This window comes from Acinonyx jubatus, chromosome A2, assembly GCF_027475565.1.
Source record: "Acinonyx jubatus isolate Ajub_Pintada_27869175 chromosome A2, VMU_Ajub_asm_v1.0, whole genome shotgun sequence".
In the NCBI taxonomy this organism is placed as follows: Eukaryota; Metazoa; Chordata; class Mammalia; order Carnivora; family Felidae; genus Acinonyx; species Acinonyx jubatus.
The window spans coordinates 14,909,602-14,932,386 of NC_069383.1; the positions used below are offsets into that span (position 1 = coordinate 14,909,602).

At 43.0% G+C, this 22,785-nt stretch overlaps 1 protein-coding gene and 1 long non-coding RNA gene across 7 annotated transcripts in view; one reads left to right on the forward strand and one right to left on the reverse strand.

Moving 5' to 3' along the window:
* Positions 1–3,955: 3,955 nt before the first annotated feature.
* Positions 3,956–20,261, forward strand: LOC128314704 (uncharacterized). The gene is made up of 4 exons (XR_008296593.1): positions 3,956–7,107; positions 9,439–9,629; positions 19,802–19,842; positions 19,964–20,261. It is a non-coding gene; the product is annotated as an uncharacterized LOC128314704 (long non-coding RNA).
* The window catches only part of LUC7L2 (LUC7 like 2, pre-mRNA splicing factor), a 57,262-nt gene continuing 54,624 nt past the window's right edge, over positions 20,148–22,785 (reverse strand). For all 6 annotated transcript variants that reach the window (XM_027075578.2, XM_027075579.2, XM_027075580.2 and 3 more), the window contains one exon: positions 20,148–21,188. In XM_027075578.2, coding sequence (XP_026931379.1) covers positions 21,011–21,188 — 178 coding nt within the window. In that variant the 3' untranslated portion in view covers positions 20,148–21,010. The remainder of the gene's footprint in view (positions 21,189–22,785) is intronic.

The following is a 22,785-nucleotide window of genomic DNA, read 5'->3' on the forward strand; positions in this document are numbered from 1 at the left end:
GGACAGCACATGCGAACTGTCCCCCGCCCCGGAGGCGGGAAGAGGGTTTCCTCCCGGGCTGGCACAGGGTGGGTGCAGGGCTGGCGGGGGTCCTGAGGCAGGGAGGGTGCAGATCTCCCGCCCGGGGCCGGAGATGCCACGGGAGCCGCAGAGCGTGGGGTCCCGGTGAGAAAGGAAATCAGAGTTGTGGGGACACCGGCCTGCAGAGGTCTGTGTTGGGGTTCAGTGAGGGGCCTTTGGGCCGAGGGAGTGGCCACAGGGTGAGCCGGAAGGACTGGTTCAATGTCTCCAGCCTGCATAGACCTCTCTCCAAGTGACAGGAGGCTGTACCTGCGTCGCATCTTGGCGCTGAACATCCGACGCGACTGTCCTGTGCGGACCGGCCTTCCTCTCTGGAGGTAGGCCATGCATTCGGGTTCCTGTCAGACAGAAGCCTTGAGGGGTCCGTTCAGACCAGAGGTTTGCGTGGCACGGATGGGCCGACCGGCGGAAAGAGCGGGGGGGGGTCCTTAGAAATACTGGGGTTTTTCTTGGCTTGCTTATTCCAACTCCAGTTGAACCCCGCAGCCTGGTAACAGGTTCCGCTTTCACACCGCAGAGCCCTTCTCCGCAGACGTCCTGAGTCCAGCGTGTCGGGCCGGCTTAAGGCGGAGGGCCCGGCTCGCAGCTACCGAGGGCCTGTGGCTGCAGGGGCACAGGTGCCCAGGGCGTGGCGGTTTGGTGGCGGGGCCTGGAAATTGGCAAGTGTTGTAGCTTCCCTTGGTGAGGCAGGGCAAGAAGAGTGAACGTGGGATCTAGCGTCCTAAGAAGCTGCTAGTTCCTGCCCAAAGCAGGCAGACCCGGAAATATCAGTGTTAGTATATCATTTAGAAATATGGAAACAAATGCTAGAAGAAAGGACAAAAACAATTTTTTTAAAGTTCGTTCACTTACAGAACCAGCGGGGAAGGCGGGCAGAGAGAGACGGGGCCAGAGGATCCAAAGCAGGCTCAGTGCTGACAGCACAGAGCCGGATGTGGGGCTCAAACCCATGAACCGTGAGATGGTGACCTGAGCTGAAGCCTGACGCTTAACTGACTGAGCCACGCAGGCGCCCCATGACAAAAATAATTTAGAGTGGTTGCCTTGAAACTTACCAGTGGTGACAGAAGTCAGAATAGTGGTTGTGTGGGGAAATATGAACCGAAAAGGGGCACCTAGCAAACATTCTAGGGTGCTGGAAACGGTCTGGGTCTTCGTCTAGGCGGGCTCGGGGTGGGGGCACACATGTAAATATTCATCAAGCTGCACACTTAAGAGTGAAAAGCTTCTCAGTGTCTCCAAGGAGCAGAAATAAGGTCACAGAGGGGCCAATCTCTTTTGCTTTTTAGTGTTACTAAAGCCATATTCACATGTTTGTTTTTTTAAGACCCTGTATTTATGTACTACTATGATTAAAAGAGGAGTTGGACGGGGCACCCGGGTGGCTCAGTCGGTTAAACGGGTCACGATCTCATGGTTCGTGGGTTCGGGCCCCACGTCAGGCTCTGGGCTGACCATGTGGAGCCTTCTTGGGATTCTCTCTCTTCCCGTCTCTCTCCCCCTCCCCTGCACTCTCTTTCTCTCAATAAATTAAAAAAAAAAAAAAAGAGGAATTAGACTTTTTTAAAAGGTCCCCAAGATTCTGAGGCACAGCCTGGCTGGAGAGCGGCGGGCTTCGGAAGGGAGCCCTGTGGCCCCCCTTTCTCACAGCCCATAATTCCTTCCTTTGCCGGGGGCCCTTCTCACAAGTTCCAGCCTGGCCTTCAGAGCCTGTCTTTCCCTTTGTACAGAACAGAAGCTGGCAAGTTAGGCGGTAGGTTGGTCGGCCTGGGATTCCTCTCGAGTCATTTCTCTAGTCTCTTTCCCCGCCGGGCACCACCAGCTGCTATTGCGTGAAATCCAGACGTGGCTTGTGTCCCCGAGCTGTGACACCGGCCTCTGGCACAGGCCGCTCCGGCAGCCTCTGGGGTGCCCGTGACTCCTCCCCGCCCAGTCCTGAGATTCTGACTCAGTGGGTCAGATTTCCTGGTGAGGCTGATGCACAAAGCCCAGAAATCATATTTTGGGAAACCCTGTCCGAAAGAGCCCATCTCACCACCGGAGCGGGGAAAAAAAGATGTGTAAATGTGTTTTAAGTCAGCTTTATGGAGACAGAATTTGCCCGAAAGAAAATGCACCTGTCTCGAGAGTGCTTTCGGACAAACGCAGGTTCCCACGTGACCACTGCCAGACAAGATGCGGAATTTGTTCCACAGGCCCCAGAAAGTTCTCTCGTGTCCCTTTGCCGCCAATCCTTCCTGACCTCCAGTCCCAGGTACATCCGTTCCGTCTCTATAGGTAGGTCCAGCTGGTTCTAGGAATTCATATAAAAAGAGAAGCGTGTAGCGCGTCCTCTCGTGGTTGCTTTCAAACACTCGCGTTCCTGCACATGTCCACGCGGGGCTGCCTCAGGGTTTATCTGCACTCGGGTTGGTGACACCCTCCACGGCTGTCTCCAGGGTCTGCCCGTTGTCCATACAGCTGCCGTGAACACTGGGATACGAGTCTTTGGACGTAGGTTTTAATTCCTCTGGGGACCTGAGAGGAAGGTTGTGTGGGCAGGATACACTGAATTTATTTATTTTTTTAGTATCTATTAATTTTGAGAGAGACAGAAAGAGCGTGCACGTGAGCGGGAGAGAGGCAGAGAGAGAATCCCAAGCAGGCTCTGTGCTGCCAGTGCACAGCCCCACGTGGGGCCTGAACCCATGAACCGTGAGCTCCTGACCTGAGCCGAAATCGAGTCGGATGTTTAACCAAGGATATGCTGAATTATTAGAAACTGCCACATCGTTCTCCCGAGTAGCTGTACCATTTTACAACCCCCCGTACCACAAAATACAGGCATTCCTGACACTCTGTATCTTCACCGACACTGATGTTGCCGGCCTTTCTCTGTTCAGCCATTCTGGTGGGTATGTGGTGCTATCTCAGCGTGGTTTCCCTTCGCATTTTTTTCCAATTGACATTTGGTCGACACACAATGTTACATTAGTTTCAGGCGTATGGCACTATAATTGCACTTGCATTTTCTTGACGACTGATGCAGAGTTTCTTTTCATGTGCTCGTTGACCATTCCTATATTTTCTCTTGCGGTTCTCATACTGATGGGGAGAGACCATACTTGGAGAAACCCTACCTAAAAGACCTACGTGCCTGCCAGGACAGAGCATTTTGAAAGTGATGATTTTTTTTTTTTAAGTGTATGTATTTATTTTGAGAGAGAGAGAGAGCACACGCTGTCAGCACAGAGCCCGACGCAGGGCTCTATCTTACAAACTATGAGATCATGACTGAGCCAAAAGCAAGAGGCAGACCCTTAACCAACTGAGCCACCCAAGCACCCCTAAATGGAAAATCTAGGATATCCCTCCACTTGGTGAAATATTTCAAAATGGAGAGTTGGGGAAAAAAGATATGATAAACACCCATATGCCCTCTCCCTAGATCTGATAACTTAACATTTTGCCACATTTACTCTCTATTTATGTGTGTGTATGTGTTTGTATATAAGTTGGTTGAACCATCTAAAAATAAATTGTAGACTTCGACGCTTTGACACTTCATCCCTAAATACATTGGCATGCATCCGCTAAAAATAAGCATTTTTTGTGTGTAATTGCAATTCCACCATTACTACACTTAATAAAATTAACGTTAAGTTCACATTCAATCCATGTTCCAATATTTCTGGTTCTTCCACTAATGTGTTTTATTTTATTTCATCATTATTACTTTTTTAATGTATTTTAAACAAAGATCCAATTAGGGTCTAAGCACCGTTATTGGTCCCTTTCATCTCTTTAAACCTAGAACTTTTTTTTCTTTTTTTCTTTTTTAGTAGGTTTCTCTCTCTCTCTCTCTCTCTCTCTCTCTCTTTCTTTCTTTCTTTCTTTCTTGTAGGCTTCACAGCCAGTGTGGAGTTTGAACTCACAACCCTGAGATCAAGACCTGAGCTGAGATCAAAAGTCAGATGTCTAACTGATTGAGCCACCCAGATGCCCCAACACTGACTCTTTGAATAGACAAGGCCAGCTGTCTCGTAAAATGACAAATATTCTGGGTTTGACTTGTTTCCCGTTGACTGTGGGAGTTAGGCTGAGATTCGGTTATAAACATTTTTGACAGGAATACGTTGTGACACAGGGTACTTCATGATTTATCACTGGATATATATATATATATATATATCACTCGATAGATTTTTAACACTGATTTCAAGTAATTTGTACCAAAATCTTCTCAAAAAATTCAGGGGACTAAAACAATTCATATATCCCAGTTTGGATACATACAGGCTTTTCGCCTGTTATTCTCAGTTTTAGGGTCAGTGTCAAGGTAAAATGAGACTAAAAGGTTTCAGAAATAATACTGTACTATACATAGGCTTTATTCTACTTTCATTTGTTTGGGCCTTTTTTGTTCCCTCTTGGGATGTTACTTGGTCCCTTCTTGCTTTTCCCAGCCCAGGACATACCTGTCTTAATGTTAGGATGGGAAGTGCCTTGGGGTCACCGACAAAAAGGTGTCCACTTTGTTGTGACTTTGGTCACTTGGCATGGCTGAGTTTCCTACCCTGTAAAGTGAGTGTGGTGATATGATACAGTGACCTATGGATCCATTGAGATCATGTTGGTAATGAGACATTCCATTCATTCCACATTTATTTGAACACTGGCTGGGGCTCTGTACCAGGCTCACGAGAGGATGCAGAAAACAAGGTCCATTCTGTGCCCCAGCACTTGGTCTGACTGCCAACACCACGCCGTGTGTTCAAGCGAAGGAATCACCGGGAACGTTGGGGTTTTCTCTGCCTCTTCGGCTCCACCCTTCCACCCCCTCCACTGTGGAGCGCCCGTGTCATCTGGCAGTGACCCCAGTTTGGGAGTGGGGAGGGGTGGGGATAGTTTGGGAGGCACTTGACACACCTGAGTCAATCCTGCCAACCTCGCAATCCCAGCCCCCCGGCTAACGTTTGGCTCAAGAGCCCAGGCCTAAGCCGGCCGGAGATGTCATTGCTCTGCTTGCTCACTTTGGTTAGTTCCCAGAGGGGAACACAACCCATTCTGGGCCCCAGAGATAGGAGGAAGTTTTCCAAAGGCTTCTGGGAAAAGATGCCTTGGTCTTTGGGACACAAAACTGGAATGTTTTCTTGTCAGGTGGATAGAAGGCTCAAGTGTTAAACCTACAGACGGAGCTGTTAACGTGGAACTCAATCACGTGAGCCAATAAGACCCCTGTTTAAGCCCATTTGAGTTTAATCTTCTGTTACAGGCAGTCAATAGCGTCCAGATTTGGGGGTACACACATTTGGCACCTGGGGGCCACTCTTCCAAAGCCGCATTCGAGCAGATTCTGGTGCTGGTGCCAGCTTTTGTCTCCTCCTATGTGGCCTTGTCTTGCTGGGTCCTTGACTGCGAGCCCAGTTCTGTGAGGCTGAGGGCCTTGCTTTCAGCCTAAGCTGAAACTGGTCATGAGTTTGGTCTGGTCTCCATAAGTACTTGCACACCAAGAACATCTGACTTCCTGGGTTTTGTGGGTGCCAGTACCCCCTGCCCCCAAGCCCTGCTGCACCACCCTACTGGTAGGCCCCGTCTGGTTGTTTCCCCCAGGGGGGCCTCTACTGTGAAAACCCTGTTCCCTTGGCTCTCTCCTGCCTTTCCTAACTCCCCTGAAGCTGGGATTTTTTTATTGAAAAAAATTTTTTTTTCCAAATTAGAAAAAGCAATGGAGAAGAAAACAGGCCTTACTTATACTCTGGGAAAATTTAAATCTCCACAGTCAAGGTGTAATAAAATCATGATGTAAGCAGCTTTATGGTTTTTTTGTTTTTGTTTTTTTTCCAGATGGGAAGAACAGACAAGAATGTTTTTCAAAATACTTGAGTCAGGATATAGCATGTTGTAGTGGACCAGTATGCCAGGCATCACCCTTGAGAGATGTGGCATGGACTTGGGTGGGGGTAGGCATCGGGGAGGAAGGAGTTCAAGGCCAGGGCAGCAGCTGATTACCGGTTGGAAGGGCACGTTTGAGTGGTTTAACAGTCCTTACCAGTAAATTCCAGCTGAGTATCCATCTTGGATATGTATACATTTGTCAAACTCTATAACATTTACTTGGATTTTTTTTAATGTTTATTTTTGAGAGAGAGGCAGAGCGTGAAGTGGGGAGGGCAGAGAGAGAGGGAGACACAGAATCCAAAGCAGGCTCCAGGCTCTGAGCGGTCAGCACAGAGCCCGATGTGACTCTCAAACCCACGAACTGGTAGATCATGACCTGAGCCGAAGTGGGACACTTAACCGACTGAGGCTCCCAGGCGCCCCTTACTTGCATTTTTAATGTGGAAAATCCTATAAAGGTTTTTGATTTTTAAAACTGTCACCAACATTTATAACAACTTATGAAAAAGTAACTTTTGAAAAGTAAGTAGCTTATGAAATGGGCCATTGCCTAAAACTATCATTTTACTAGGTACCACACGGAATGACAAACTATCACACTAATTGTCAGAAGTATTCACACTGCGTCGCAGGCTTGGCTGTGACTCGATGGGATAATGGGATCATGCAGAAAGCTACTGTTAAATAGTTTCTATAAAAGCAGACTCTTAAAATCAGACTTGGCGGGGGAAAAAACAGGAAGTTGGAAATGATCAAGAAAAGTCCACCTTAGCTTTAGGGTTATCGGAGGAGCGAGCAAGTCTTTCTTGAAAATAAAAACAAGTCTACTTAGAAATGGAGGTTTTTTTTCCCTTGAGTTTCAGCTTTGGGGGAAATGCCTGGTTACAGCAAAACCCAGGCCCCCACGAAGGAAACGCGAAGCGTGATGTCCCCGGAGGAGCAAATAAATGTTTTTGCAGCAGTGACTAAACTTCTCTCTGCTACGGTCCCCAGATAACACAACAGGGCTGAGAACTGTGCGGGAGAAAGGTGGCGTAGGAGTGCCGACAGCCTGACTCCGCCTTGGGCCCTCCCACCTTGTTCTCCGCTCTGCCACACAGGTGGGACCACGTTAGAGCCTCTGGCGCACAGGTGACACCACTCGAGGTAACTACCCGGGGTCCTCGCCAGCTCGCTTCTCGTTCCGTAAAAGCTAGGGATTAAGGTCTGGGTGGCTTCGGGGGATATGGCTCAAAGAGCAGCAGTGGAGGATCCCTGCACGGCGCCCTGGACCACCGTCCGTGTCAGTAAGTGGCCGTGAGGAAGACAGTGGAGTGGCCTGTTTCGGTTTTCGCTCTAAAAAGGCCGTCTAAGGCTGGAGGATAGTGACCCTCCTCTACCTTTTAACAGTCGGTGTAGTCAACAGGATGCCCAAGACAAAATGAGCTTGGATAAGGGGACCACGCCGGGAGCGGGGAGAATGGGTTGTCTGGAGGAGGGGGGGAAACACAGGGGGGTGGGGGGAGGAGCCAGACTCCGGGGTTCAAGCCCAAGCTGACCAGCCCTGGCTGCAGGGGGAGACTTGGCTCTTTGGAGCATTTCAGACCAGTGTGTGGGTATGGGGACGCCTCAAAGCGGCCCCAAGAGTTGTTAGGTATTCTGCCTGACGTGGCGGGGAAGCAAAAGGGCTGAGAAGGGGTGGCAGCTTAGGTGTTACAACTGTGGGATACTGGGGGAGATGGTGGTGGGTTAAATGGGTTAAGTGCGATATAAAAAATAGCCTCAGTCACTGCAACAAAGGTTACGTGCCTCAAGCATGGGTGAGAAATGCAGGCACTTAGCTCGGTTGATTGGATAACTTAGAGCATTAAGATAACCTGGCCTCTATGGAAGGACTACAAGAAATTATACGTGAACTGGGAACGAAACATGCCATTTACATGCAGCGTAAATGAGAGGCCCAGATGAAGAATTCTTTTGCTCTGGTATGAAGAACTGTGGCCTACAGTCAGCCCCAAGGGCGTGGTATAGGACTTCGGCATCTGTCCTGGACCCTGTGGTAAATCAGCCCCTTTCTCCAGTAGCTTCATGTTGACTGACATAAGCGAAACTAAAAGGATCCCTCAGAAGGGAAGTAGGTTGAAAATCAAAGGACCCTGACCACGACAAAATGGCAGAGAGGGGGGCCCATCAAGGTTGCTTATGAACAACTGTGGCAAGATCTAATATTATCTGGGACCCCAAGAGAAAATACACACAGCCCAGTTCAGTCTTGCTGGACCTACTGAAGGCATCACCTAAGGGAAAGTAGCTTATTGCCTTGATGTCACTACCCTACTGTCACCGACTGCCCCTCTGAGAACTGGGGGGTTAGGCCAACGTTGTCCTCTAGTGCTTTGCTCTCTAGTTCCTGCAATAGGTGGCGACCAGAGGATCCAGGTTGAATTCACCATTTGTTGGTGTCCCACTAACAGACTGTACTAGCTCTAACAGACAATGGGGCTGAATGTACACTGATCTATGGAAACCCCTCAAAATTTGGGGGAGAAATAAAGGCTACTGATGGCCATGAGAGACAAATTATCAAGGTTAGACCAACTAGTCTCTATCTACAGATCAGTAGGCTTCCTCCCTGATGTTTTCTAGTGCATAGTCCCCCCCCCCCCCTCCTTTTCTGGAGTATATTTTGGGTATGGGGATCTACAGGATCTGGATCTAACTACAATAGGTGAATTCAGGTTGTGTAACTGAGTTGCGAAACCTATCCTCATGGGTCATGCAAAATGGGAACCTATACAATACAGCTGCTGGTCCCTGGAGAGCAATAAATAGGACGCCTGCCTGAGGCTATGGTGCTCTCTCATTATGGAGATGATGTTAACCTGTGATGATTTATCCTCCGACTCAAGCAGCTGTGTACTTAGTCCTGAAGATGGGAGGGAAATAGCTACAAGATGCAAGGGCCAGGTTAATTAGTCAAGTTCCTGGGCATCATCTGGTTGTGTAAGACAAAAGGTGGTTACTGATAAAAAAACAAACCTTCCCAATCTCTAAAACGGGAAAGGGATTACAGGCTTGTTGGTTTTTTACTGAGTTACTGGAGACCTTTTATTTCCCATCTAATCCAGATATCAAGACCTTTAAGGGATGCCTGGCTGGCTTAGTACAGCATGTGACTCTTGATCTTGGGGTAGTGGCTTTGAGCTTCACGTTGGGTGTTGAGATCTTAAAAATAAAAAATCTTGAACACCCTTTATATGCCTTGGCTAAGAAGGGAAGCGGACTGGATTGAGTTGCTAACCAATAAGAAGCTTTCTTAAAGGAAAAATGATAGTAAAACAAGTACAGGACCTAGGGGTCTTAATGCTGGATGTGTTGTGAATTTGAAGGAATTTCATATCCAGAAGGGTTTGGCTGGGGCTTGCAGCAATGACAAAATGGGAAATCAATTAAAGTTACCCGAGTAAATCCAGTAAGAATCTGTTCTCCTTGTAACAGGACCCCACTGGAAACACTGGTCATATTGTCAAGGCTTTGACTGCAATGTCCTATTTGAGAGAGGTCTGCATTGGCTCAGATACGACCAGACAGCATTAAGGCACTAAGGTTGATTTTATGGAGCCTATGAAGCCCCTTGGAAACAACTGGCCTGGTACCTTGCTTGTGAGTGTTCCCAGGAACCCTACCAGGTGAGTAAGGAGGGTCACTTCCTGGAAGGCTCAAGAAGTTCAGGATATCTTGAGGACCTCGTGAAAGAAGTAACTCAAACCTACAGGTATTGTAGGCAAGTCTGGTGGCAAGTATTTGGTTTGGCTCTTAGCCTTGAAAAGCTGTTGCAGGCTCAATCTGAAATTCCTTATGAGAAGCTCTAGCAAAGCAGATATAAAAGGACCTAATCAATCACTATTCTTGCTGCAATTGGGTAAATAATTTGGCCAAGTTTGTTAAAACTGGATTTGCTTTACAAACAACTGACTCTTAATTTGGCTACCTTTGACAGATTTTTAGAGAGGAAAAATGGAAATTGTTTTCATATGGGAGTTACATTCTAGTTCTGATTATCCTTGAATGATTGTTTACCTATAAAACTAGGCTGGATCCTGAATTCTTCTGGTTTCCATGCATATCTGGCTAATTTTCTACTTGACTGCATGTGCTAGGCTTGACTTTGAAAGCTCACTGTCAGGACAGCCTCCTGAAAAGACACCACTGTTTCAATGAACTAACTTAACTGACCTCATTACAAAATGCAGAATAAGAGCTTAGGTCTATTACACCAGAGTTCCAAAATAATGGCTCTATGAAGGATGGGGATTCAACTTAGTACTAGGGAATGTCTGCAGTTAGATGCAAGGCAGTTTCATTTGTCAAAGCTATCTACGTCCCTTTTCAGCAGCAAGTAGCTAGACTGTTCATAGCCCCTATTCCTCAAAAATGAAAAATGTTGAAAAGCCAGAGCTGCTATTAGCTCATGAGCACCAAACAGCTACTGCGTTACTGCTCAAGAAAAATTTGCCATGTCTATGGTCTGTAAAACCATGAGTTTTATCGCCCCTGGTCTTGCACTAATGTACCTTCCTCTTGCATCAGGAAATGTCTTCCTGTCCTGGACCATTACGTAAGCTAAAGTTCACAATCCCTCCAACTGTTGGGTGAGGAAAGGACCTCTTGACCAGGTGGCTAGGAATCTCCTGTTGGCTGTTTATATAGTTGCTGTAGCTTGGGGCTGCAATGGATTTCCCAATATCTAGCTCCAGGGTCATAGAGGAAGAATGGCACACAAATGTTATATGGGCCATAAAGATGTCAGGAGTAAAGTGTAGGAGTGTTGGCAACACCAACTCCATCTTTGGCCTTCCATCTTGTTCTACCCTCTGGTGCACAGGTGGTGACACTTGAAGTTTTTATTTAAATTCCAGTTAACATACAGTATAATGGTTTCAGGTGTACAATATAGTGATTCAACACTTCCATATATCACCCAGTGCTCATCACAGGTGTCCTCCTTAATCCCCCTCACCTATGTCACCCATCCCCCCACCCACTTCTCCTCTGGTAACCATCAGTTTGTTCTCTATACCTTAAAAGTCTGTTTCTTGGTCTGCCCCTCTCTCTCTTCCCTTTGTTTTGTTTCTTAAATTCCACATGGGTGAAATAATATGGTATGTGTTCCTCTCATTTCTCTTAGCATAATCATTTTTAGCTCCATCCATGTTGTTAGCAATGGCAAGATTTCATTCTTATGGCTAAGTCTTACATCTATATCTATATCTATCTCACATATTCTTTATCCATCCATCAATCAATGGACAGTTGGGCTGTGTCCATAATTTGGCCACTGTAAATAATGTTCTTATAAACATCAGATGCATGTATTCATTCCACATGCACTGGAATTAGTGTGTTTGTATTCTTTGGTTAAATACCCAGTAGTGTGATTGCTGGATGGTAGGGTAAGGGACCTCTGTACCGTTTTCCACAGTGCACCAGTATGCATTCTCACCAGCCATGCAAGAGGGTTTCTTTTTGTCCACATTTTTGCCAACACTTGTTTTTTGGATTTCTGAGTTTACTCATTCTGACAGGTGTGAGGTGATAGCTTGTTGTAGTTTTGATTTGCATTTCCCTGATGATGAGTGATGCTAAGCATCTTTTCATGTGTTTGCTGTCCATCTGGATGTCTTCTTTGGAGAAATCTCTATTCATGTTTTCTTCCCAGTTTTAATTGGATTATTAACATTTTGGGTGTTGAGTTGAATACGTTCTTTATAGATTTTGGACACTAACCCCTTATGGGATATACCATTTGTAATACCTTTTCCCATTTAGTATGTTCCCTTTTAGTTTGGTTGATTGTTTTCGTTGCTGTGCAAAAGCTTTTAATTTTGATATAGCCCCAATAGTTTATTTTGGCTTTGGTTGCCTTTGCCTCAGGAGACCTATCTAGAAAGAAGTTGGTACAACTGATGTCAGAGATATTACTGCTTGTGTTTTCTTCAAGGATTTCACATTTAGGTGTTTGATCCATTTCAAGTTTACTTTTGTGTGTGCTGTAAGAAAGAGGTCCAGTTTTTCCAACATTTGTTGAAGAGATGGTCTTTTTCCTGTTGCATATTCTTGCCTCCTTTATTGAAGATTAATTGACCATATAAGGGTGGGCTTATTTCTGGGCTTTCTGTTCTGATCCATTGATCTCTGTATCTATTTTTATGCCAACACCATACTGTTGTGATTACTACAGCTTTGTAATATAACTTGAAGTCTGGAATTGTGATGCCTCCAGCTTTGCTTTTAGTTTTCAAGATTGCTTTGGCTATTCAGGGTCTTGTATGGTTCCATACACATTTACGCATTGCTCGTTCTAGTTCTGTGAAAACGACTTGACAGGAATTGCATTAAATCTGTAAATTGCTTTGTGTAGTATAGACACTTTAATACTATTTGTTCTTGAAACCCACAAGCATGGAATGTCTTTCCATTTCCCTTGTGTCATTGTCAATTTCTTTCATCGGTGTTTTAGTTTTCAGAGTACAGGTCTTTCACCTCCTTGGTTAGAATTATTCCTAGCTATCTTACTATTTTTGGTGCAACTGTAAACAGGACTAATTCTTTAGTTTCTCTTTCTGCTGCTTCGTCATTGGTATACAGAAATGCAACAGATTTCTCTATGCTGATTTTTGTATCCTGCGACTTCACTGAATTTATAAATCCTAGCAGTTTTGGGGTGGAGTCTTTCAGGTTTTCTACCTATAGTATCATATTATCTGCAAACAGTGAGTTTGATTTCTCCCTTATGGATTTTCAGGTTTTTCTTTTTGTTGTCTGTGGCTAGGACTTCCAGTAGTATGCTGAATAAAAGTGGTGAGCTGACATCCCTGTCTTGTTCCTGACAGCAGAGAAAAAGTTGTTGCTTTTTCCCTGTTTAGGATGATATTAGCTGTGGGTTTTCCATATATGGCCTTTATTACATTGAGTTATGTCCCCTCTAAACCTACTTTGTACCCATTATCCTGAATGGGTATTGTACTTTGTCAAATGCTGCTTCTGCATCTATCAAAATGACTGTATGGTCCTTAATCTTTTATTAATAGAGTGTATCACGTTGATGGATTTGTGAATACGGAACCACTCTTACAACCCAAGAATAAATCACACTTGATTGTGGTGAATGATTTTTTTAATACACTGTTGGCTCCGGTTTGCTAGTACTTTGTTGAGGATTTTTGCATCCTTGTTCAACAGGGATACCGGCCTGTAGTTCGTTTTTTTGTTGTTTTGTTTTTTTGTTAGCCGTGTCTTTATCTGGTTTTGGGATCAGGATAATGCTGGCCTCATAGAATGAATGTGGAAGTTTTCCTTCCTTGTCTATTTGCTTTGCTGGAGTAGTTTGAAAATAGGTATTCTTTTATTCTTTTAGAATTAATGATTCCTTTAATTCTTTTAAATTAATTCGGTAGAATTTGCCTGTAAAGCCATCTGGCCCTGGATTTGTTTATTGGGAGATTTTTGATTATTGATTGAATTTCTTTACTGGTCATCAATCTGTTTAAATTCTCTATTCCTTCTTGAGTGTTGGTAATTTATAGGTTACCTATAGGTAATTTATAGGAATTGATCCATTTCTTACAGCTTGTCCAATTTGTTGGCATGTAATTTTTCATAATCTTTGTAAATTGTATTTCTGTGGTGTTGGTTGTTACTTCTCTTTCATTTGTGATATTTATTTGGGGTCCTTTCTCTTAAGTCTGGCTAGAGGTTGGCCAATTTTATTAATTTTTTCAAAGAACCAGCTCCTGGTTTTATTAAGGTGTTTTTTTTCCTTCCAGTTTATCATTTATTTCTGCTCTAATCTTCTTTCCTCCCTTCTACAGGCTTTAAACTTTGATCTTTTTTTAGCTCCTTTAAGTGTAAGGTTACATTGTGAGATTTTTCTTGCTTCTTGAGGCAGACCTGGATTTCTACATGCTTCCCTCTCAGGACCACTTGTGCTGCATCCCAAAGGTTTTAGACCATTGTTTTCATTTTCATGTTACCATAGATTTTTTTCTTCCATTTCCTGGCTGACCCATTCATTGTTTTTGCCACCCCCATTTCATTGTTTAGTAGCATGCTATTTATTTAACCTTCATGTGTTTGTGGTCTTACCAGATTTTTTCTTGTGGTTGACTCGTAGTCTCATAGTGTGGTGGTCAAAAAAGGCACATGGTAGGACTTTGATCTTAAATTTGTTGAGGCTTGTTTTGTGGACTAATAGGTTATCTGTTCTGGAGAATGTTCCATGTGCATTTGAATGTGTATTCTGTTTTAGGATGGAATGTTCTAAATATATCTGTTAGGTCCATCTGGTCCACTGTGTCATTCAAATCCATTGTTTCCTTGTTGATGTTCTGCTTAGATGATCTGCCCATTGATTTAAGTGCAGTGTTAACTACTAACATGGTATTGTTATCAAGTAGTTCTTTTATATTCTTGTTTTATGATTCTGGGTGCTCCCATTTGGGTGCAGAAAGATTTACAATTTTTTTTTCTTTTTAAGTTTATTGAGGGAGGGAGGGAGGGAGAGACAGAGAGAATGAATCCCAAACAGGCATGTGCTGACAATGTGGAGCCTGACATAAGGCTCAATCTTATGAATTGTGAGATCATGGCCTGAGCTGAAATCAAGAGTTGGACACGCAACCATCTGAGTTAGGTGCCTCTACTGTCTTTCTTGTAAAGTCTAGTTTGTCTGATGTAAGTACTGCTACTCCAGCTTTCCTTTGGTATTCACTTGAATTATTAATGTTTCTCCACACCCTCACTTTGAAATGTGCAAGTGTCTTTAACTCTAGAGTCTCTTGGGGCACCTGGCTGGCTCAGTCAGTGAAGCATGAAACTCGATCTTGCTTGGGTTGTTTGAAGCAAATGCTGGGTAATGATTACTTTAAAAAAAATTTTTTTTAATTAAAAAATAACAAAAGTGTTGGGTGCCTGGGTGGCTCAGTCAGTTCGTGAGTTTGAGCCCCACGTCAGTCTCTGTGCTGATGCTTGGAGCCTGGAGCCTGCTTCAGATTCTGTCTCCCTCTCTCTCTGCCCCTCCCCCGCTTGTGCTCTCTCTCAAAAGATGAACATTTAAAAATTTATTTTTTTAATATACATCCAAGTTAGTTAGCATATAGTGCAACAATGATTTCAGGAGTAGATTCCTTAATGCCCCTTACCCATTTAGCTCATCCCCCCTCCCACAACCCTTCAGTAACCCTGTTTGTTCTCCATATTTAAGAGTTTATGTTTTGTCCTCCCTGTTTTTATATTATTTTTGCTTACCTTCCCTTGTGTTCATCTATCTGTGTGTTAAAGTCACATGAGTGAAGTCCTATGATACTTGTCATTCTCTAATTTTACTTAGCATAATACTCTCTAGTTCCATCCACGTAGTTGCAAATGGCAAGATTTCATTCTTTTTGATTGCTGAGTAATACTCCATTTTGTGTGTGTGTGTGTGTGTATCACATCTTTATCCATTCATTCATTGACGGACATTTGGGCTCTTTCCATACTTTGGCTATTGTTGATACTGCTGGTATAAACAATGGGGTGCATGTGCCCCTTGGAAACAGCATACCTGTATCCCCTGGATATATACCTAACAGTGCAATTGTTAGGTCATAGGGTAGTTCTACTTTTAATTTTTTGAGGAACCTCCATACTGTTTTCCAGTGTGGCTGTACCAGTTTGCATTCCCACCAGCAGTGCAAAAGAGATCCTCTTTCTCTGCCTCCTTACCAACATCTGTTGCTGCCACGAGTTATTAATGTTAGCCATTCCGACAGGTGTGAGGTGGTATCTCATTGTGGTTTTGATTTGTATTTCCCTGATGATGAGTGATGTTGAGCATTTTTTCATGTCGGTTGGCCATCTGGATGTCTTCTTTGGAAAAGTGTCTATTCATGTCTTCTGCCCCTTTCTTCACTGGATTATTTGTTTTTGGGGAACATTTAAAAATTTTTTTTTAAATTGAGTCTCTTGTAGGCTCATATAGATGGGTCTTGGTTTTTTTTTAATCTACTCTGTCACCCTATGTCTTTTTTGATTATAGAGCATTTACTCCATTTACACTGAAAGTAATTATTGGTAAAAATTTATTGCCATTTCATAACTTGTTCTCAGGTTGTAGAGAATTTTTCTGATCCTTTGTCTTCATTTCATGGTCTCTGGTTTTCTTCAGTGACTGTGATTTCTATCTCTTTATTCTTCCCATCTTTATTAGTTTTTGTGGTTACCATTAGGTTTGCATGTAACACCTTCTGCATATTGTAGTCTATATTAACTTAATAGCTGCTTAAGTTTGACCCATTCTTGACTCCTGTCCTCACACAGTTCAGGTATATGCTGTCATATTTTGCATCCTTTTATCCTGTTGTTTTGTGAATTCCTCGACTGATTTTTCTCAAAAGTTTTTTTAAATTTCTAATTATTAAAGTTTATTTATTTTGAGAGAGAACAAGTGTGGGAGGGTCAGAAAGAGAGAGCCTAGCAGACTCCACACCATTGGTGCAGTGGGCTCATGACTTGAGACAAAATCAAGAACTGGATGCTCAACTGACTGAGCCACACAGGCACCCCTATTTTTATTTATTTTGAGAGCAAAAGCACAAGTGGAGGGAAGGGCAGACAGAATCCCAAGCAGGCTCTGTGCTGTCAGTGTGGAGCCTGACATGGGGCTTGATCCCACAAACTGAAATCATGACCTGAGCTGAAATCAAGTCAGATGTTCAACCAATTGAGCCACTCAGGGTCCTTTTTTTTTTTTTTTTTTAACTGAAAATCATCTTTACTGAATTTATATTTCCTACCTTCATACTGTCACTTTGTGTCTTTTCTATGCAGAGTCCCCTTTAGTATTTCTTGCAAGGGTGGTTTAGTGGTCATGAATGTTAGTTTTTGTCTGTGAAATTCTTTCTCTTACTTTCAATGTTAGCCTTGCTGGATAGAGCATTGTTGGCTGCAGATTTTTACCACTCAGTATTTGGAATATACCATGCCAGTCCCTTCTGGCTTGCAGTTTCTGATGAAAAAATCTGACAGCCCTCAGGGTTTTCCCATATAAGTAAGAGTCTTTTGTCTTCCTGCTTTTAAGATATTTTATCACTATATGTTGAAAATTTAATTACAGTATGTCTTTGTGTTGGCTTGCTTTTGATTTTTTTTTTTTTTTTAAATGGGAGTTCTCTATGCCTCCTGGATCTAGATGGCTGTTTACTTCCTCAGATTAGGGAAGTTTTCAGCTACAACTTGAGAGAAATTTTTTGCCCCCTTTTCTCGCTCTCTCTCTGCCCCTTCTGGGACTCCTATAATACAAATGCTATTTTGTTTGGAGTCACTTAATTCCTTAAGTCTATTCTTGTTTTGGCAGAATTTTTTCTCTTTTGTTCAGCTTGATTACTTTCCATTAGTCTAAGTCATTACCTTGTTGCTGATTGTTTCAGCCTGCTGTTGACTGCATCAAGCATGTTTGTAATCTCCTTTATTACACTCATGTTCTTTTTAAATTTTTATCTCTGTCATAAGGGTCTCACTGATCTTTCATGCTTTTCTCAAGCCCAGTATCCTAATGATCATTGCTTTCAATTCTTGAACACGTATATTACTTTTATCTATGTGGCTTAAATCTCTGGCCATAGCCTTAACTTGTTCATTTGGGATAAATTTGCTCATTTTGTGTAAGTCACTGCCTGCTTCTGTGGGTTAGCCAGTTAGGTCTCTGGCTGCTGAAAGTACTGGCGTTACGAAGCGGTCATGTGGTGTCCAGGGACTGGTGTTTCAGGGTGTGTCTCCCATAGGTGCTTTAAGTGTTCTGCTGCTGTTCTGTCCTTCAGGCCTGTCATCTGCAGCAGCTCTCCTTGCCCCCTGTGAGTGTGTGGTCCCTGGCCTGAATGTTCTAGCTGGCCAGTTGCAGTTGTGTATTTTGGTCTGCTTGTGAGATGAAACCGGTTACCACCTCCAGTGAAACTGAGGCCCTGCAAAACTGCAGTTGGGAGACCTGCAGGGGCAGGGCTTTGTGCTGGTCTTCTGGATAAGGGGGCCCACCAGCCTAGGACTGAAGCAAGCCTGGGAGGAGCAGTTCTATTGGAGCGTAAGGGGGTAGGGCTGTGAGCAAGTTAGGCAGCCAGCGACTGTACTTCACTGGTTCCTGCAGGTGGCTCTTGTGTGTATGCTGAGGGGCATGGGAGGGTAACAGCACCAGCCAGTTCCTTCGTTATTGGAGAGGTGTCTCCGTGAACACTGCCTTTGGGCACACTCTGAGAAGAGCAAATAATCTCCCCACTGGGTTCCACTGGCGCTCTGCTGTTTCCAAGCTCTATGTCCCCAGGTTGTTTGCCTACCTTCTCCAAGGGCAGCCCTGATGCCTATGGACTGGTCTCTCCAGGAACCCAACCTGCTAACACTCAAAAACTTCAGGCTTTAAACCCCAAAGCAGTGCAACAACTCAAGAAATTAATCCCTTCTCACTTTCCAAACCAATGGCTATGAGGAAACGTTCTCCTTCTGTGTTCCCCTAGTGCTCCTCTCCACAGCAGCCAGGATCCATTTCTCCCCAAACTAGATCTCTGTGCCTCCTACCTTCGATTTGGTATCTTCCTTACCTTTAGCTGTGGCGTTTCTTTTGCCAGTCTCAAAGTCGATTTCTGGGGGTATTTAAGATGATTTGCTAGTTACCTACTTGTATTGTGGGATGAGGCAAGCCCAGGGTCCTAGTATTCTGCCATCTACCACCACCAGGTGGTGCCACTGAGGATAACACTGTGACCTTACCATCATGTTCCTTGCTTTAAAAAATGTGGGGATTAAGGTCTATGCAGCTGTGAATCATATGGCTTAGAAATAGGGGTGGAGGACATCTGCACAGTAACCTGGATCATCCATGCACCCACCCAATTGCCTCTTGTCAGTAAGCTGCCCTGAATAAAACTGTATAAATAGTAAAGACAGGTTTGCTTTATCGGTCTTAAGTCCTTTTCAGTATGGAGCAAACCGTTTTCTGAAAGATACAGAGATTTATGGTTATTCTAATTCAGAGTGGCCACCCTGGCTCAAGGGTGATGATTGGGATTAAAAAAAAAAAAATCTACATTTCTTAAAGTCCAAATGCTAGAAGTACCTAAGCAACAGAATTGTTCTAAAAAGGATTTTTTAAATGGGATTGATCATTTAGAGAATCCTGCAACTGAAGTGACCCACCATGGCAGCCCAGCCTGGGATGAGGATATTCTTTATGGACTACCACTGACCTGTTGATGGTTGTGTAGCCTATATTGCCTATAAATGACAACTGTATTAACAACTAATAATTATACAGCAGGTATACAATTAGCAGGTAGTAAATTCTAGCTACACAAACAATGGTAAGTAAAACCTATTTTCCAATGTTTTGTTGGGAGTTTGGTCACAATCTTCTTGCACCTACCAGTTTAACCTGTTTATCTTATTACAGATCCGAAGGTATTAAATCCACAGTACTTGTAAGGATTGAGAATAGAGCAGACCACTAGGAACAAAGTAGATACAAAACAGTTTCTCAGAAATCAAGAATAAAAGAGAATGGGCCACTGATGGAAGATGGGTCTCAGATAGTTAAACTCTGAATAAACTGGAATACATGGAACCAAATATGGTAGAAAACTTTCAGGTAAAGATGCACAGCTTGGTAAACCTGGTGAGTGTCCCTTTTAGATGCAAATTTGCCACTTAAAATTAGGTTCCCTTCCCCTCTATGGCCCACACATTTAGGGGACCGAAGACAGTTATTGGAAGGTGATGTTTGTTAACTGTAACACAGACACTAACTTCACTGAAGTATTTTTGTTCCTTGATTTTCTAGAATCACAAGTGATACCTGCCCACTACTGTTTAAAATCACTGGTAGGTACCTAGCTCTTCAGTGCAGAAATTGTTATGCTCATTACATTGATTACACCATGTTTTTATTTTGGTTGGCTGAATGAAAAAAAACAAAACCAGAAAAACCCAATTTCTTTTGCAGGTCTAGTCCCTCTCTATAGCATTTGTTGCAGACAGCCCTAAAACAGCTGGAATACAGTCAGCAGGGGCCCGGGCTGGACCAGGCGGAGCAACAGTTCATCTTGGCAAGTATGTGTTTATTTCCTTTGGTGCCTTGCACAGTAAGGCACTAATGATGATAGAACAGAAGAAATGCCCACATCAAATAGTTCTAGTGACAATTTACTAGACAAGTTACAGTTTAATGATGGTGGTGGTGATTGTTTCATTTTATTATTTTTTACAATAAGGTTGTAGCCTTTATACTCCACACACACACACACACACAAAATAAAACAAGTGCTTATGAAAGAGTCCCTGCCCCACCCCCCTTTTCAAAACATCCTGAACATAGCAATTCAATAGAACAGAAAAATCAAGACATGTTGGATTTCAAAATTTCAATAAAAAAGCAAAGTATGTGATGCAACAGGCTGTTCAACTTCCAACTCTAAATAGGCACTGTAAAACAAAACAAAAACTCCGGGTATTGAAATTTCTCCAGCACACTTTCCAGTATAAATGCTCTGTAATCAGCTCATAATAATGGGAACAGAACCTTAGAACAGAAGTCATATTGCTTCCCTGCTCCCCCTTTCTCCTATAATTAGAGGGTGGAGGTACTAGGGGATACAAAAGTCAGAGGAAGAAGAATTAAAAAGAAAAATTCTGAAAGCTGTTGTTTGTGGACTAGAAAGGAAGACAGCATTTTACAAATGTTCAAAAATTCCCAAGGCAAGCAACACAATTCGTTCACTATCACTCCTACTAGAAAGAATAAAGATATCGGCATCTTATTATATAAAACTGTACTTTCAGAATCGCATTACAGGTTCACCAGAAACTATGGATGTAGTTTTAGGCTTCATCAGGGAAAACAAGTTCAGTTCAGATCGAGTTAGATACTGTGCATCTAGCCTATTTGGATTGGAGTCTGGAACTGCTCACTGTAACCCCCAAAAGCTGTAAACTAAACAATAGTATGTAACTCCATAGGAAGCTTAAGGATTGAGGATATGTACACAGCTAATTATATCTCCCCTGCTTCGCGCTCTTCAGAGCTCCTCCTGTCTTCTGATCTGCCATTAGCGCTCTCATAGGACCGCTTCTTATCTTTTCGGTCTCTGTCACGAGGTGATCTGTCTCTTGAATTCCTGTCTCTGTCACGTGATGCTAAGTCTTGGTCTCTGAATCTTTCTTTTGAGGATCTGAAAAATATTAATTTGAGGAGCAAAATGTGTTGGGAAACCCAATATCCAAATCAAAGAATCGGATAAATATTAAGGTACTGATAGCTGAAGATATACAGACTACATCCAAGAAAGACAGAGGAGCCAGTTTTCGGGCTGAAAAGAGCACTACCCAAGGTGACAAGGGAGATGGGTGAAAACAAGCAGGTAAGGGTCAAAAACCGTAAGCTAAAATAATGACTTCTAGGATATTCTCATTATTTCAGAGGCAATCATAAAATGTTTCTAATTCATGGCAAATGTATTTAATATGAAAATAGTACACAGACAGTATCTTTAAAAATCAAAGTGTTAAACCGATTTTTAAAAAATCTATAAACAGAATACAGGTTCCAAACTGGATGGAAATTTAAAACTTACAACTGAGGTCAGCAAATCTTATTTTCTTTGCTGTTGGGCCAGAGAGTAAATATTTTAGGTAGATATTCTTCTTCCTTTTCTTTTTATCAACCCTTCAACAATTTAAAAACCACCCATAGCTCACTGGCTATTCAAAAACCGGCTATGGGGCCAGATTTGGCCTGCAGGCAATAGTTTGCCAACACTCAACTTAGATAAGGAAGTACTCAATTAATGATATGGCTTCAGATAACCATTTATTATTTTTAAAATCTTTACTCCTCCTGAGTGAGCTCATTCAACCAACAGAAAAAAATAAGAATGGAAGACAGAAAGATGATCACACTACATCTTGATTAACCATAATGGCTTCTTTACACCATCTCTCCATTCCCATACCCAATGAGAAAGGTAAGTGATAACAAACTCTTATCAGAGATTCAATCAGAAGGAAAACCAAAGGATATGATGGGATCAGAATATGAAATCTATACTTTCAATCTCTAGAATGAATTAATAATATATATTACATATATTTGGTTCTTTACAGGTGACATGGTACTTTTACATAATCATTTCTCTTAACCAGGCTTCAGATTCTAAGTGTGAACATGGGTTAGCTAGTACTTTGAGCTTCTAATGCAGGAAAAAAAAAAAGGTAGGACTGAACCAAAAAAGGTTGAAAGATTAAAATGTCAACTTTGAGCATTCTACTTAACGTTAGAATAAGCTTAATTTTTAAAAGATGTAGGAAAAAAAAAAAAAAATCACAGTGCATGTCTGGTTACACTGCTCCTCTCCAGAATCTAAGAATGTAACATGGAGAGAAGATGCCTAAGAATTAGATACAACGGCAGGTAAGTCTCAAAGGTCAATAATAACTGGAAAATAACCATGAGATGAGCATCAACTAGGATCTTGTGAGAGATTACAATGTCCCTTCCATAAGCATTTTATTTACACTCAACATTTCATTCAAATTACCAATACTAATAACCCAAGTACTTAAAAGATGGGAGATGACAGGATAATTAGATTATTTGGCCACAGCCACCGAACCCAACTAATCTGACTGTGAAGTCTGCACCACGTGTTTGAAAAGACCAGGATGTAGAAAAATGCAAGCCAAGTCCTCATTTATTAAGGTAACTGTTGCCAGGGAAATGTCACTAACAGAATTCAGACCAGTATTTCACAGTTGGGGTGGAGAAACAGT